Consider the following 14747-nt stretch of genomic DNA (forward strand, 5'->3'; position numbering starts at 1 on the left):
CCCCCCCACAGCCATTTCGGTCCGTGGCAACTACGGGGACGGGGGCGGTGTGAACTTTGTGCGGCGCGGCACGTACGGCGCAGACAGGGCAGAAATGCCCCCCGGTGCCGCGGGGCGGGGGCAGGGCAGGGCAGGGGGCGCGGGGCGGGGGCTGCGGCACACGCCGGGACGGGGCCGCGCCGGAGCCATTGGCCACCCGGAGCCATCAATCACCGGGGGGCGAGCTCGGCGCCCCGCGGGGCCGCGGCCGGGGCGGCCCGGGAGCCGGCGGCGGGCGGAGGTGGGGAGCGGCCGGGAGCCCAGGTACCGGGGGTCGGCGGCGGGGAAACGGGACGGGGGAGTGTCGGGGTCCGGCCCCCCGCTGCCTCCGCCGGACTCGATGGGTAGCTGGAGCCCGGAGTTGTCCGCAAACTGCAGCGCAGCATCTCGGGGACTGTGGGGCCGCTGCCGAATCCCCGCGGGGAGTGCACCGTGAGTGCCGGGGGCTCCGGGGGCTGAGGAGCCGGGCGGGTGCAGCGTGCCGTGTCGCTGTAACAGCGCCGGGATAGTGGATGTATCAACAGAAGGTGTTGACACGGGGTTAACCCTTCCCAGCTCCTGCCTTTCAGCGTTTTCTGCTACAGCCGGAGCCCAGCCAGAGGCAAATTTTTGAAATTCAGATGAGGAAGGCGTAAATATTTTATTTGGGGAAATGGGTTTCTCGCGTGCCTGCGTGTGCATGTCCGTACGCAGAGCTCGTGTGAGTGCGATGTAACGTTACATTTAAAATCACTTACCTGTACAGATTCCGCGGCAGTTTTTTGTCAGGGCAGCAGTGTACAGATTTACAATTAGCTGCACCTAAGTTTGGGTCAGCCCTGTTCCGAAAAAGTGCCGGTTTATACCTGTAACACGAGCAGATGTCTACAATGGCACATCTCCTGGCTTGCTGCCGGTACAAATCCACGCTGGAAAAGGATAACAGCCTGTATCGGGGAAAACCCAACATGCTGAAAAATCATCAGTTAGGTTTTTAATATAGTCATTCTTACTTAAAACTGCCTCGAAAGGTGTGGAGGATATTACACGTTGTTTTACTTGATAGATGGGAAAAGAATGCAACTTTTATTTTTTTGTACCCATCTCCTGTGTGTAACCTTCAAGTAGTGCTCATAGTTGGAGAAAGAAGAATGGTAGTGATTCGAAGAAGTCTTCTTTAATTTCTTTTTTTAATCTTGGGACTAAAATACATTTGTTTTAAAGTTTTGAAATGTTCAGCTTCTTCTATTTTCTTCAGAGACGTTCACAGTAAAGAAGGTAATAATTAGATACTTGTGATAGTTGAGCTGTAGTACTCTATGGAGTACTAAATGGAAAGTAAGAGAATTGTCACAGAAGCCAGCTTCAAATTATACTTTTTTTTTTTTTTTACCCCCAGTCTGGCATTTGCTGTTGAATTTCATTTTAAAAGGATGGTTTGTTCAGCTTTGTCTTAATTTAAGTAGAGATTTATTTTTAAGATTAAAGATTAGAACAATGGGAAGCAATTGCAGCTTACACACTTATAGTCTTACTGAGAGTCAACTTAAGAGTATTTAATACAGCTGTTTAAGTATTCTCTTGTCATTTGTTTTATGCCAGTTAGTTGTAATTTCTTTCTGTAACATGGACTGTTATAAACATTGTAAAAAATGCTTATTATCTTTATGTATAATTCATTCTCGTGAACAAATTAGATTTTTCTTCCATGAGTGAACTATAATATGAAATTTAATGTTCTGACCTTTCTTATGCTGGGTCGCTGAAAACAGTGTCATTTAGTTTTCCTGAAATCCCAAGCATATTTTTGTTGTTTTCTTAATGCATTGTTTTATGTTGTTGCTGTTAATTGCAGAAAAAAATAACATTACACATATAATTTTCACACTACTTCTTAATAGATACAGGCTCTAAAGTTCTTGCAGTGTAAAAGAAAAACTCTTAGGTTTTTTTTTTTCAGGAGCTCTGATGGCCAGCATTTTCGTTAATGACAGTCATTTCTTTGGCAGGAAGATGTTTTCATTTGTATTTACTTTTCAGTACAGGGCAATTATGCTGCTCTGTGTTGTGCACTCTTCGTAGTTTCTATCTCAAAAGAATTGCAGTGCTTGGAACAGGACTGCAGTTTGAAGCAGGTGTTGTGTTTTACTGTTATGCAAAATAACACTAAAATATAATTGTAAAGGAAATTCAGGAAACAGCTGCAAACTTGGTGTGATAACCACCACATTATGTGAGCAGTTGTTGCAGCATCTTACATCGCATCTAACACAGCAAAGACTTGTTTCAGCAAAGCTCACCGTTGCTTTTTTTTGGTGCTGAAACCTTGTTCTCACAAGAGAGGTCTGCTAGGTCTTACAGGGGAAGATCAGACCATAACCACAGTTACAATGCTGTAACCAACTAGTGAGTTTTTAAATTGGTGCTTTACATTTCATCTTCTTCTTTTTTTTTTTTTTTTAAGTATACTTTTTTCCTTCCAATGCTACAGAAGATGAAGGATAGAATCCAGTTACTGGAATGCAGGTTGCAGAATGTCTTAACCCAACTAACATATGGAAGCCTACATAGGCCTGAGGTGGTAAAATAGTAAAATAAATGGCCTATAGCAGGCCATCTGCCATTTGCAGAGCATTTTCATCATGCTTCATGCCAAACTGGAAATTAGTCTTTGTATTAAAAATATATTTTGAATACAAATCAAAGATTTCGAATGTTTAATGTTACACATGGCAAGCACATTTTTATCTGGGAGCTAGAGAAGTCCAGGAAAATTGCGCTGGAAAAATACTTCTTAGTCTGATGCTCAGGGCTCAAGTCATTTTCTTCTCTTTCCCATCTCTTTGTCTTCCCAGTAAGCACTGATTTACTTTTGTAAAACCTACTCCAGATATGAAAAGTCCACTCTTATATGTGGCAACTAAAGGGAGGAATATCGATGGATTCCGAGTGTCATGATTTCATGTAAGTCCTTGCAGCTAGCATAGCGTGTCCCAGCTGAGGAGGTGCCTCATAAATGGGGCTTTTAAAAAGTTGCTCATCTTGAAAGTATTCTTCGAACATCAGCTGATCAATTTTCACAGAGTCCCTCTGAAAGGAAGGCAGCTGAGGTATCCTCAGTTTATTGACTGAAGAAATCGAAGCTCAGATTTTGTGCAAGAAACTCAATGGAGCGTGTTTGGGAGATTTCTGGCTATTGGGTTATGCTAATATTACAGTACGCATCCAGTCCTAAAGCAAAATATGTTTAAGAGCACTCTGAAGAAGTGAAAGATAGGGAAGCATAGAGAGGGAAGAGCCTATTTCTTTCATCTTATGCAGAAGTATTTATGCGTAAAATCATGCTTAAGTCTGTCAGATAAATCATTACTGTCTGGTAACAGTGAATCCAAGCCAGTTTCAATGCTAGTGAGCTATAATATGGATATTTTGTTAACATTGCCTAGATACTTGCCTTTCTTTGGACAAATAAATACTTTGATTCAGAGGTATTTGGGTGTACCTTTTGCTATGCAATTGAGCAGTTCTTTACATCAGTTTCTTGTAAATCTCTCAGTTGTTACTCAGTGTTCTAAAGCTACAACAGCACCTTGAAAACAAGTGTGCATATTTGTGGAAAGTCATTTGTCCTTCAGGAAACTGGGTCCACTTGTGAATTTTTGTGGTTGCAATTAATATAAGATTTTTTAAAAATAAAGGATATGAAATGGGGAGTATTTAACTGGAGCATTCAACAGAGATATTTTATTCCCCCTTCCCCCATCCCCTGAAGATAAAGTGTTGCTTTAAGCATTCATCTTTGGATGTGTCTAATGATGATGGAGTTGGATGATGAGGTCATTAAAAAAAAAAAAAGTGAATTGTAATGCTTAGAGAAGGTGATGGGTACATCAAGAATACAGAAAAGATCTCAGATCTGAATGGAAATCAGGACAGCGTAGAGTAATAGGTCTGTGTATGTTTACATCTCATGGCTTATAGCAGCATGTGCTGTCTTTCTCTCCTGGCAGAGGTCACAGAGTTGATGCGGAGCTGCTGGGAATCAGGAGCTGCCCGGACCACAATGCCCTACCCTGCTCCTGGCCTTGGGAAGTTGTGAGCTGCTCATGTCCATAAGGAGGAAGGATGGCTCATGGAATTCCTTCACAAGGCAAAGTTACCATAACGGTGGATGAATACAGCTCCAACCCAACGCAGGCGTTTACACACTACAACATCAATCAGAGCCGGTTCCAGCCTCCACATGTGCATATGTGAGTATTCCCGACCTGTGTGCCTGCCTGCGTGCCTGCTGTGTGCCTGCCTGTGCTGAGACGGAGGACTGCTGCTCAAGGAGTGGGTTGAAAGCTGAGACATTTGGTTAGTTAGTCATTGAAGCTAAAAGGCAAAATGGTTATCGGGTCTCTTACTCAGTGTGTCTGAGGACTGAGAAGCTGCTTCATCCTCTCCTGGAGGTGGCCGTGGCTGGGGCTCGGTGCCACCACCTCGGTGGAACTCACCCCATGTTCTCAAGCTTGTCACTTTACTGATCTCCCTTTAACTCGCCTGAGGGACCCATTGCTTTAAAATTTAAGCTCCCTTCCCCCAGCGCTTACACTCAGCTGCGAAATAGGCCTAATTGGGACTAATTGTCCCCCCTGATCAGTGAATCCTTTGTCCTCCTGGTTGCGAGTGGAACGTGTGCCGCATTCCACATTCCATTCGCAACCTGCCGCACAAAGGAGTCGGGGGCTGCCCTCTAGTTTCTCCGAAGAACTACAAATACTCTCTTTAAACAACAGCCCTGGCCCGAACCAACAAAACCATGGGAAGTGGGGAGCTGGAGGTTCCTTCCCTCACCTTGTTATTCCTGGTATTGTGGCACCCAGGGTCGCTGTGCCCGCAGAACCTAGGCACAATGGGCTGCTTGCTTAGCAAAGAGCTAACTACCAGTTTCAACTCTGAATTTCCTTCCCATTGTATAGTTGGGTTTGATCTTTATCGGTTATTTATGTGAAGGTTCTTTTTCTTTTAGCATTAATAGACTGAAAAGCACGTGAAGCTAAAACAAAGCCGACATCTCTTGACATCCTGAGAGCCATTGTTAGGCAGGATTTTGAACCATGTCACACTATTGAATTTAATAAGGATTTTGCATAATAAGGGGGGAAAGTTGTATGGTACTTCATTGCATTTTTGTTATGTAGAAGCCTGCCGGAAGAGTCACAATGTAGGAGTTCAGCACCTTCTAATAGGATTTCATGTGGTTACAATGTTCCTAAAGGCAACTTTAGGAAGGATGCTGAAGAGTGTCTGTCGTGCATGTGACTGACTTTTCAAGGTGAAAAACTTTCCATTAATTACATTTGATTTGATTTATTACTACCACGATGATGTAACTTTGATTTTAGAAACATTTCCATGTCTTGATGCACTTTTCAGACCTTCCGTCAGCAAATTTCTGTTGCATGTTTTGCACTCCAGGCTGTGCTTCTGACTGACATTAAGTACAAATCTTATTTAGAGAATGAATTCAAAGCAAACAAAAGAAAATCAGAAAGCAGTTTTAAATAACCCCTTCCTATTGACACTGACTTCAATGGGAGCTGAATTTAGGACTAAGTGTGGTGTTCAATGCTGTAAAAATTGTTCATGCTTTGTTTAAAAATCTCACAAACATTTATATAGGCACTCCTCTAAGGGACAGTGTATCTCTTAAATGATACTAACTTGATGGATGTCTTGAAAGATACTTTTCTTCTTTCAAAAAATTGTGTAGTTGAGATAAAAACTGAAACATCAAAGTACAGTACAGTGACAGTATTTTAAATAATTTTTAACTTAAATTCTGCAACTTTCTTAAAATTAGAAATTTTGTTTTAGCAGAGGCTGTGGCACATGAAAGGGAGATCAACATTTAGAAAAATTGGAAATTAATTAGTCTCAGATTCACAGAGGAAGCAGAGACAGCAATGCTCAAGTGCAGGAGGCGAGTTCAGGTGTAGTCTGGATAGCAAATGATGGGTTTTAGAAAACCTGTTGAGAAAGAAAAGACAGGATCCTACCAGGTGGGTAGAGGAAAGCAAGGAAGTGAAGATATGGGTATGCTGAGGGTTTGTGTGATGTAAGAGCAGTGACATTGTTTCTGGAAAGGGGAGACTGGATTATGTGGTAGCTTCAGATGGAGTCTGTATTTGTCTTTTCAGTGTATTGTAATGGAAGTTTTGTGTGTTTTTCTGAAAGAGGTTGTCATCAAGTGAGAAATCTGAACAGAAAATTGGTAAAAGCAGTATTAACAAAGAAACCATGATCTCTTTACCCTGTTATATCTCTGTTAGTGCCACGTTGCTGCTGCCGCCAGGATTGATTTGATTTGGTTTTACAGTCTGCTTTTCTTTGTTGCTGTCTTCTAAAGTAATGCATGTGTCTGGTTTGCTGGTTTCTTTTTCTGTTTTGTGGTTTGCCTTTTTTTTTTTTTTTTTCCTAAGAGGGAATTTGAAGAGGCTTTATTCCCTAGTGAAAAATTTATTTTAAAAATCATGGGATGAAGAGAAATGAGTAAAGCAACATGGGAGCTGAATTTTGTGACGTGTGTGTGAATAGCAGGGCAATTATTGCTGCGGGACCCTGCTGCATGCCATAAATCAGTAGCTGGGTGCAGCTTAAGGACAGTGTTCTTTGCTAAAGAAAATACTGGTTTTAGAAGTAATTTCTTTATGGATATGCATCTTCATGTGCAAAGGTGAGAACTGGGTTCTTGGCCTGCACTGAACCATTTACAAGTTCTCATATCCTTTGGGCCTAACTCTGATTTCACACAGAGTAAAGGAGAGTCCATGCAATATCACCAGCATAAATCTGGTGAGTAAGGCACTACTGCCAGTACTCTGCTTGTTCATGGGCTTTTTCTCCCACTTTCATTTTGTGCCTTTCATGTGACAGTGTCGTGTAGTTCCATCAGCTGCGATACAGTTATCTTTATACATATTTTTATACCAGCACTCCTTAGTCAATTTGTTTAAGTGTACTGTCAGGTAAACAGCAGTGTATTTATTACAGCTCCTTTTGCTTGGGCTGGCAGCAACAGCAGTTTTGCCAGTATAACTTTTGAATCAGTTTGTCCAGCCTTTTTATTTTATTTCTTGTCTAATTAATGTCTGAACAGGTATTCTAAAGACAATTTTTGCTGCACAGTTGTTTTGCATAAAGGGATGTAATTTTAAATATTATTTTGTCATCTTGAAGCAATGTTCCCACCCACAGGTTTCACTTGCTTTCTGAATGTTATAAAGCGTTTGTATTTGAGTGCTTTGTCCAATTAATGTTTACTTTCACTTAGTTTTAATTAACTGCATCACCTTAGTTCCCTGCTTTCAAGGACAGCTGCAAAATAATAAATAACAACTATAATATGCTCCCCTGTGCTTCATGTTGATTATTATTCTTCTGAAAGTTTTCATACTTTCAATTTTTTTTTTTTTTCAAGAATTGTGACTTAAAGAGGGAAGTGCTTCTTGCTCCTTAGGTGTATAAGTGTGTGTTTGAGGGGCTTTTTTTTGCGGCGGGGGGGGGGCGGGGTGGGGTGTGTTTGTTTGTTTGTTTTTTAAAACCAAACCAGCTTTTAAACCTGTTTAGACTTTTGAGATATTCTGTATGAGGCTGCTAGCAGTGGTACCAACAATACCAGTGAGCAGCAGTAGGATGCAGCCTGGGGACAAATTCAAACGAAAAACTACTTATTTACGTTTCAACCAGACAGAAGAATCTTCCTGTTTAGGAACAACACCCCATTTACTTGCAGAGGGGAAAAAAAAGGGAAGAGTGTAATAAACCTTGTGTATCTGTTATGGAAAATGCCCCTTTGGACAGGCCTATCTGGTGAGGATGAGGGAGTTTTGTGAAGATGAAAACAGCTGTAGCCTGAGCTGCTGCAGGCTGAGCCTGTTAGAGGAGTTCATTAGGTTTCCTCTGGTCTCACCAACATGGCTTGGTGGCTTGTTTTTAGGGTAGTTTGAATGCATGTTAAAACTCTGTTATGGTTTAAATTCAGTAGTAGGGGAGTAGAAAGATAGAGGCTTCTGTGCCAGAGCAAAAGTCTTCTAAATAAGTTTATTCATACCTGGAGATACATTTTTCAATCTGTAACTATATAATTTTACTGCCTTTTCTGTACTAGAGCAATCCCCCATGTGAATATTCTTGTTTTAAAACAAAGAGTATAAGCAGAGCTTTATATTGGTAGAAATATATGTATGCTTGAACAAAGTACGTAAATGTCTGTGTGTAAATGTGTATATATAATAATAATAGTAAAATAAAAACACAGCTATTTGATCACAGAAGAAAAAACTTTCAACTGTGATGAAGCCTTACCTTGTTAAAACCCAGAGATCTTATTAGACTACTAACCTTGAGAGGGAGGAGGATCTTGCTTTCTTTTTTTTCTTGGGGAAACCATCCTGCATTTAATGGGCTTTATAAACCCCCACTGAGATTCGTGGGAAATCATGCATTTGATTTGCAATATTCTCGATTTTTGTTTCATGTAAGGTGTGTAATATTTAGGGGGAGGGGAAAAGAGTTGTCATTAGCAGTATATGAACTCATTTGACATTTACAGAAAAGTGGAGTTGGTATATGTAATATTACTGGTTGAGATAATAAGAGATTCAGTCTTACACCAGTCAGCTGTGCCTCGTGTGACTGGGCAGGATGTTTCAGCTGATGCTGATGTGACAGAGTTGTGGTTTTGCTGGAAATTGTTGCTCTGGCCATTAATAACACTTCTTTTTTTTTTTTTTTTTTTTTTTTTTACAAAAGCATACACAGTCCATGACCACCCAGGTTTCTTTTCACTACTTATTTTTCCAAATAAATAAATAAACCAGTACTCTCTGAAACAATCAAGTGACATTAACGCTCCGGCTGTGAAAACAGGAATACTTTGAATGAGTGTGCTTAAAACTCGAGCGTTACTTTCTGACACAGGGATTTCTTTCCTGGGGTCACGGCTCACAATCAGCTTACCTTGGTGCAGGTTTAGTCTCCTTTCCCTGGCTGGTCCCTCACTGACTGCAGCAGTTCCCAGCCCGGTGTGTGAAGGAAAACAAACCTGTTTTTCTTTAGCCAAGAGCAGGAGCCTTTCAGCAGCTGCCCCGAGGCTGCTGAGCTCTCCCTGCAGTGCCTGGTGGGGATTCCAGCTGAATACGGGCAGGGAGACAGTGGAGGTGAAAACCCTTACAACTGTCCCGAAATAAACAGTCCCCCACTCCAGAAGAGGGCCAGGAGCTGGTGGTGTTTTGTGGTCTTTCTGCCACAGAACAACGGAAGCCGTGTGGCAAGGATGCCAATTTTAATTGTCATTAAGAAAACTCTCTTAACTGGCGCCTGTGCATGTCTGTGTGAGTGAGGATCTCTACCACCTCACTGATTTTACATTGTTCAAAGTTATTTGTGCAAAAATCTAAGCATCACATAAGTTCTTAACTTAAATTTTACATGTAAAATGACAATAACTTTGTAAAGAAGCTACGCTTAGAGCCTTTTGGGATGCTGGAGGGTGGAGCATACTCAAAGTGTCCATACAGTGGTGATGTAAGGCTCAGGAACTACAGTTTTGTAATTAAAATTCAAATTTAGGCCCCTTGTATTGTGTTTATACAGTGCAGTCATAATATGCTAAGCACTCTTGAAAAATTGATTAAATTTCTGACCTTTCTTTTTGTCATTGTAAAAAGGAATAATACCAAGCTACCTTTAAAAAAATGGTCTGACGTCCCTGGAAGGCTAATGCTGTAAAAGTGCCAATATTATTATTATTGTAAATGTAGGATAGGTTTAAAATAATTTTTTGCCACCATTGCCCTATTATTACTGTCTTTCCACATTGCCCTGCCCTGAGATGGAAGCCAGGTCTGGTTTCAATTGGTGATAAACCCTTTACCTCTTGTGTTGGTGGGATCAGGCTGCCAGAGCAGTCTCTGCCTATCAAAATCAATCCATCAGTCCCTCAGTGTGAGGTATCAGCCTTCTGCAGCTCCCACGTGTTGTCTGAATGAGAAAAGCTGTGCCTGGAGGTTGCTCACAGGGCTGGAAGGGGGGAAGATCCCTGAGATAAAGAAAGGCTTCAGCGCTGAACCTGCTGCTCCCCAGCTGCTCCTTCCTGCCCCTGTGCCACACGCTCTGCCACCTCCCCAGGAGCGCTGGCAGAGCCTTTTGGAGGCTGCTGTATGGATTGTGACGCTGGAACAGTCCAGGTTAGAAATGTCCATGTAGTCGTGTGGGGTTTTTGGTTGGTTGTGGGGGGTTTTTTTGGTTTGTTGGGTTTTTTTTTTTCTAATGAGCTACTTGCAGTGATCTCTCTCTTGGTGTAGCCTCACCAGTAGAGGGTCACAGAGGTGGCCAGCACAGGGAGCTGGCACTATGCTTACTGGTCCACCAGTGGGCAAGGATAGAAGGAGGGGGATATTTGTTCACCTTTCTTGCGGAAATAAGACTACATGAAGATTTTCATTGTGAAAATGTGCTGTTAAAACATCTTGTAGAGTCAGTCTGGCTGCTGTTGGTAAGCCCTGAGAGGGAGAAAAAGAAAAAGGTTTTTGTGTTCATGTGTGTTGGTGTTCTTTTGAGCTGTATTAATCATGCAGAGGAGTCTTTGGGTGACAAACACTCTATCTGTAAGGCCCCATCTCAGTAGCTGAGGACTATAAAAGAAAATTTTCATTACATGGTCTGATTCTACACCATAGTGTTACCTGTATGGTTCATTTAGTGGTCAGTCATACTGAGACACAGTTGACCTGCATTTTCATGTTTATGTGCAACACACGGTGTATTCTTACCTTGTGGGAGATGTGTGATGGGATCTGACCAGGAATGCTTTTTGCAGCAGTGGCTCCTGCCACAGTACCTTGTGCTGGAGGGAGGCTGCTCACCAAGGAAGCTCTTTGCTGTGAAGTAGTTAGACAAAAAAGATGGATATATGTTGCAATCAGGATGTTGTACTGTCACTGGAAACTTGTTAATTTCTTTTTTTAAAATATCAGGGCGGTAGGGATATTGTTGTGGAAGCAGCAGATTCTTGCTTTTATTTAGTGCTTGAAGGGTGAGAATACAATCTGTCCTGTGAAACAACTTCTAGAGCATAGATTTCCAAACAGAGAGTTAATAACTAAATTTGCAGGTCCCACACTGCTATCCATTGGAGAATTTTTGGCTCATGGTTTTCTCCTAGTGGCAGGATGAGGCCGGTCTCCCCTGACAGCAGTGATGAGGGAGCCTGTTCCTTTTCCCTGTAACACATGGCTATTCCAAGGAAAGTGCTGCAGCTACCTATCACACATCTTATTCTTTTCTTTTACAAACCCTTGCTAGAATTTTTTGTTGGACAAATAAGCAAAAGGAAAGCCCTATAAACAATGTGAGTTTAGATGTCTATGTTATGTGTTAAATTTTTATATGCAGCTAGCTTATGTTTGATGCAAGACTATTTCAGAAGTGATCAAGTGTTGGTCATGGACATTGATTTTTGTACTCAATGTTGGCATGTTAATTTCTTGAGTTTACATTTCTGATCTTGAGCTGCCAGAGGTGGAAGTCAGTAATTTCAGAGTCAGTGGCCTAACATATATCCATGGAAAAATTCAGAAATGGAGGGCTAGTGTGTCTCCTCCCTAAAGGAACACTGGAACAGTTTCATTTTGAATTCTGTACAATGCCATGATGTAACTTGAGAAAATAAATGCTTCTAGGCATAGCAGAAGTACAGTAAGGCAGGGAGATGCCTTTAAAAGTTGCATCTCTGAACAGTGGCCTTGTAAAGTTACTGCTGGGAAGGCACAGCCCAGTCTGCTGCTGGGGTTACCTGCATCCCCTCCAGTGATACGTGCCGGCAGGGAGAGGGGAGTGCCAGTGCTGGGTAGGAAGTGCCCTCGGTCTTGCATGGGAAAATCATTCACTTCATAACTCACACCAGGTTTTCCCGAGTCCCTAGAGTGGATTTTCCAGCAAGTTGTGAGTTTTGGTCCTTGGAGCAATGACTTCTTGTTTCCAGTGGTTTGAATCATACTTGGCACATGCAGCTGTAGTTTTATGGACTTCATCGAGGTTGTTTCTGCTTGCAGAGGGCCTGATACGGCTCTCAGGTCTTCTCTGCACCGTGAATGTGCAGAGCAGCGCAAAAGAGAGGAAGGAGCTAAGGCTGTGTGTGTATATTCACACACATACTTCACAGCAGATATTTCAGAAGATGCAAACAGCTTGTTTGATGGGATTTGGAAGTTCAAGTCTTACCCATTTACTTTCGGTTTTGATGTGGGCCATTAAGGTTGCAATTTTTAGATTGTGTATTGTAGAGGGCAAGTTTTGTGTTACTGTGTGGTTGTTTTTAATTATGAGGAAGCTGTGGCTGAATTATGGACTTGTTTAAGTTGGATTATCAACTCCAGCTATTAATCTAGCACTGCCAAATCCACCACAATATAAACCAATATATTAACTGCTAAAGAAATTTTTAAAAAACCCAGCAAATTAAGATCACATAAAATAAAACAGCAAACGTGTGCATTTAAAACACTGAAGTCAAACCAATTCTGTCCTGTAGTAAATGTGACTAGACTTCATTTAATGGTTTTGATTTTGCTGCCTTTTTCAAAGAAAAAGTTAGGGTAGGATAATCTTGCACCCAGTAACATTCCTGGAGCAGTACCAAGTGGTTGGAGCAGAAAACGGGCAAGTCTGGATTCCAAACAATAAAGTTTAGATACCTGGCATTGCAGTCATTTTATTTATCTCCTGAAGAGTTGACCATAAAGCTTGGTCATAACCTCGATAAACCTGGAGATTTCTCCCAGCACACGAGCTGTATGTATCCTGCAGGATCTGCTGCTCTTGGCTGTCACTAAGTGCTGGTGGATGAGCAGTGCTGCTGCTGCTGCTGAAGCCTTTGGAGTGGGGCAGAGAGGATGGCTGGAGAGCAGGTCAGCTCGTAGTCCCCAAATACACGTGTCCACTTCATAACTGATGGATAAGACCCATTTTATTTCTGCTATCAACAGAGTTCACCTGTGTACTCTCCACTGATAGGGAGATGCTTGCCCCTATTTTTATATGTCCTATTTTATAATGGGCGTATTTTCTAAATTTAAATTGTTATGTTGAGGGGAGTAACAAAATCTAACTGTCTCCTGTTTTTACCAAAAGTTTATTTAAATTACTGGGCTTTGTCTTGCAGGACTTGTTTTTGTCACAGGTTGTGGATTTCATATTCCCAGCCCCTCTGTTCCTTTCATCCTGCCTGACATTAGGGCTGCAGAGATTCTGCTGGACAGGGAAAAAACAGCACCAGAGGCTTCCTTGCAGCAAAGTCTCCACTTACTGTACTGGGCATTAGCTTATATCCAGCACATTAGACTTAAAAGCACAGAGCCATTAAGTGTAGCGCTCCCTTCCCAGGAGGGCAGCAGATGGAGAGAGGATGGGGGAGGGAAGGAGAAAGGAGTGTGATAGAGGGACTTGATCTGATGTATTTGTAAGCCAGGAAACTTGCTATTTACCACGTTTACAATTTCTCTGGTAAAAGGAATTGAGTGTAGTGACTGTGAGCAGGAAGGTCAGCACATTACTCCTAAATGTTTAGCTATTGCATCAGTTTATGGGAAGGAAAAGGTGCTAGTCCAGTATATCTTCCCTCCTGTTCCTTTTATATAGGGAGCACAAAGAAAAAAGTCATTACTTTTTAATTACTCTAGGCTTCTTTGTTTCTTAAGGCACATTCGCTTCTGGCCAGCAGTGAGCATTAACAATGGGTTATTTGCTTTCCTGTGAAGGGTGAAGTAGTAGTTTTGGGGAAAATTATGTTCAGAATTAGAATTTCATGTAGTCCAGCATATTTAATACATAGGAGCCTTGTCCTATACTTATAAAATGCAGGGATTAGTGACATCATTGTTGCTTCCAATGGGACAGGACCTGTCACTTAAAAATGCCAGGTTAAGTGGCTCCCTCGGTTTTAAGCAATGATCCTTTCAAAGACTTCCTTTCTCTGGTTGTTAGCAATGTACATATAAGATTATGATAATTGACAGATATTAAGGAAGGGGGAAATTTCTTCTGTGTGATGTGTTTATTTTGTAAGTTTAAAGTCATCCAGGCATTCACTTTTCCTCTTGGAAGGGAGTGAATAAATTAAAACTAAATAAATACACGATTATACATGAAAAAAATTATATATAGCCCAGGTGTAATCTTTCAATTACTTGAAAGTTTTTATATATAATTGTTTCATTTTGATTATATCTCTCTTGACATTAGTTTGATTTTCCATCATCTTGTTTGTTAAACAGGGATGTTTGCAGCTTTGACAGGAAGGCATGTTTGCAAGAAGAATTAATTTTGTTCTGCTCTCATTGCTATTCTCTACCTTGAAAGTTTCCACTTACGTACCCTCTTTGGGTTTTTGAGAGAGTTATGATTCATATTGTAACTTCTTTTGGAGGTTATTTTAATTGTTTGCATAAAGTTCTTAAGACAGTTTTTCTCCTAGAAATGTATAATGAGACTGCACAGATCAAATGCTGTAATAGGAGTTTCAAACACCCTCTGAGAATTAAAATGCTGATGGTAATCCTTGGGGTGGTATATGATTTTTTTCCCCTCCTTATTTTATCTCCACTGTGACCTTTGGTGGTGTTCTGCTCAGCTACTCTGCATGGCTGCTTTCTGAGGGCGCTGCTGTGTTAATGGAAGGATCA

The 14747-nt window shown here is 41.5% G+C and overlaps 1 protein-coding gene across 3 annotated transcripts in view; it reads left to right on the top strand.

Annotated features, from left to right (window-relative positions):
* The window catches only part of MPPED2 (metallophosphoesterase domain containing 2), a 106497-nt gene that overhangs the window by 596 nt on the left and 91154 nt on the right, over nucleotides 1–14747 (top strand). Inside the window, exons 1-2 of one of the 3 annotated variants that reach the window (XM_042035597.1) lie at nucleotides 249–303; nucleotides 4029–4271. In XM_042035597.1, coding sequence (XP_041891531.1) covers nucleotides 4144–4271 — 128 coding nt within the window. In that variant the 5' untranslated portion in view covers nucleotides 249–303; nucleotides 4029–4143. Of the gene's footprint in view, nucleotides 1–248; nucleotides 304–340; nucleotides 472–4028; nucleotides 4272–14747 lie in introns of those variants that run through there. The other 2 variants (XM_042035598.1, XM_042035596.1) reach the window with 2 other exon arrangements.

The sequence above is a fragment of the Corvus kubaryi genome, unplaced genomic scaffold, assembly GCF_017639235.1.
Source record: "Corvus kubaryi isolate FWS band 111438036 unplaced genomic scaffold, C.kubaryi_AGA036_p1.0 37384, whole genome shotgun sequence".
In the NCBI taxonomy this organism is placed as follows: domain Eukaryota; kingdom Metazoa; phylum Chordata; class Aves; order Passeriformes; family Corvidae; genus Corvus; species Corvus kubaryi.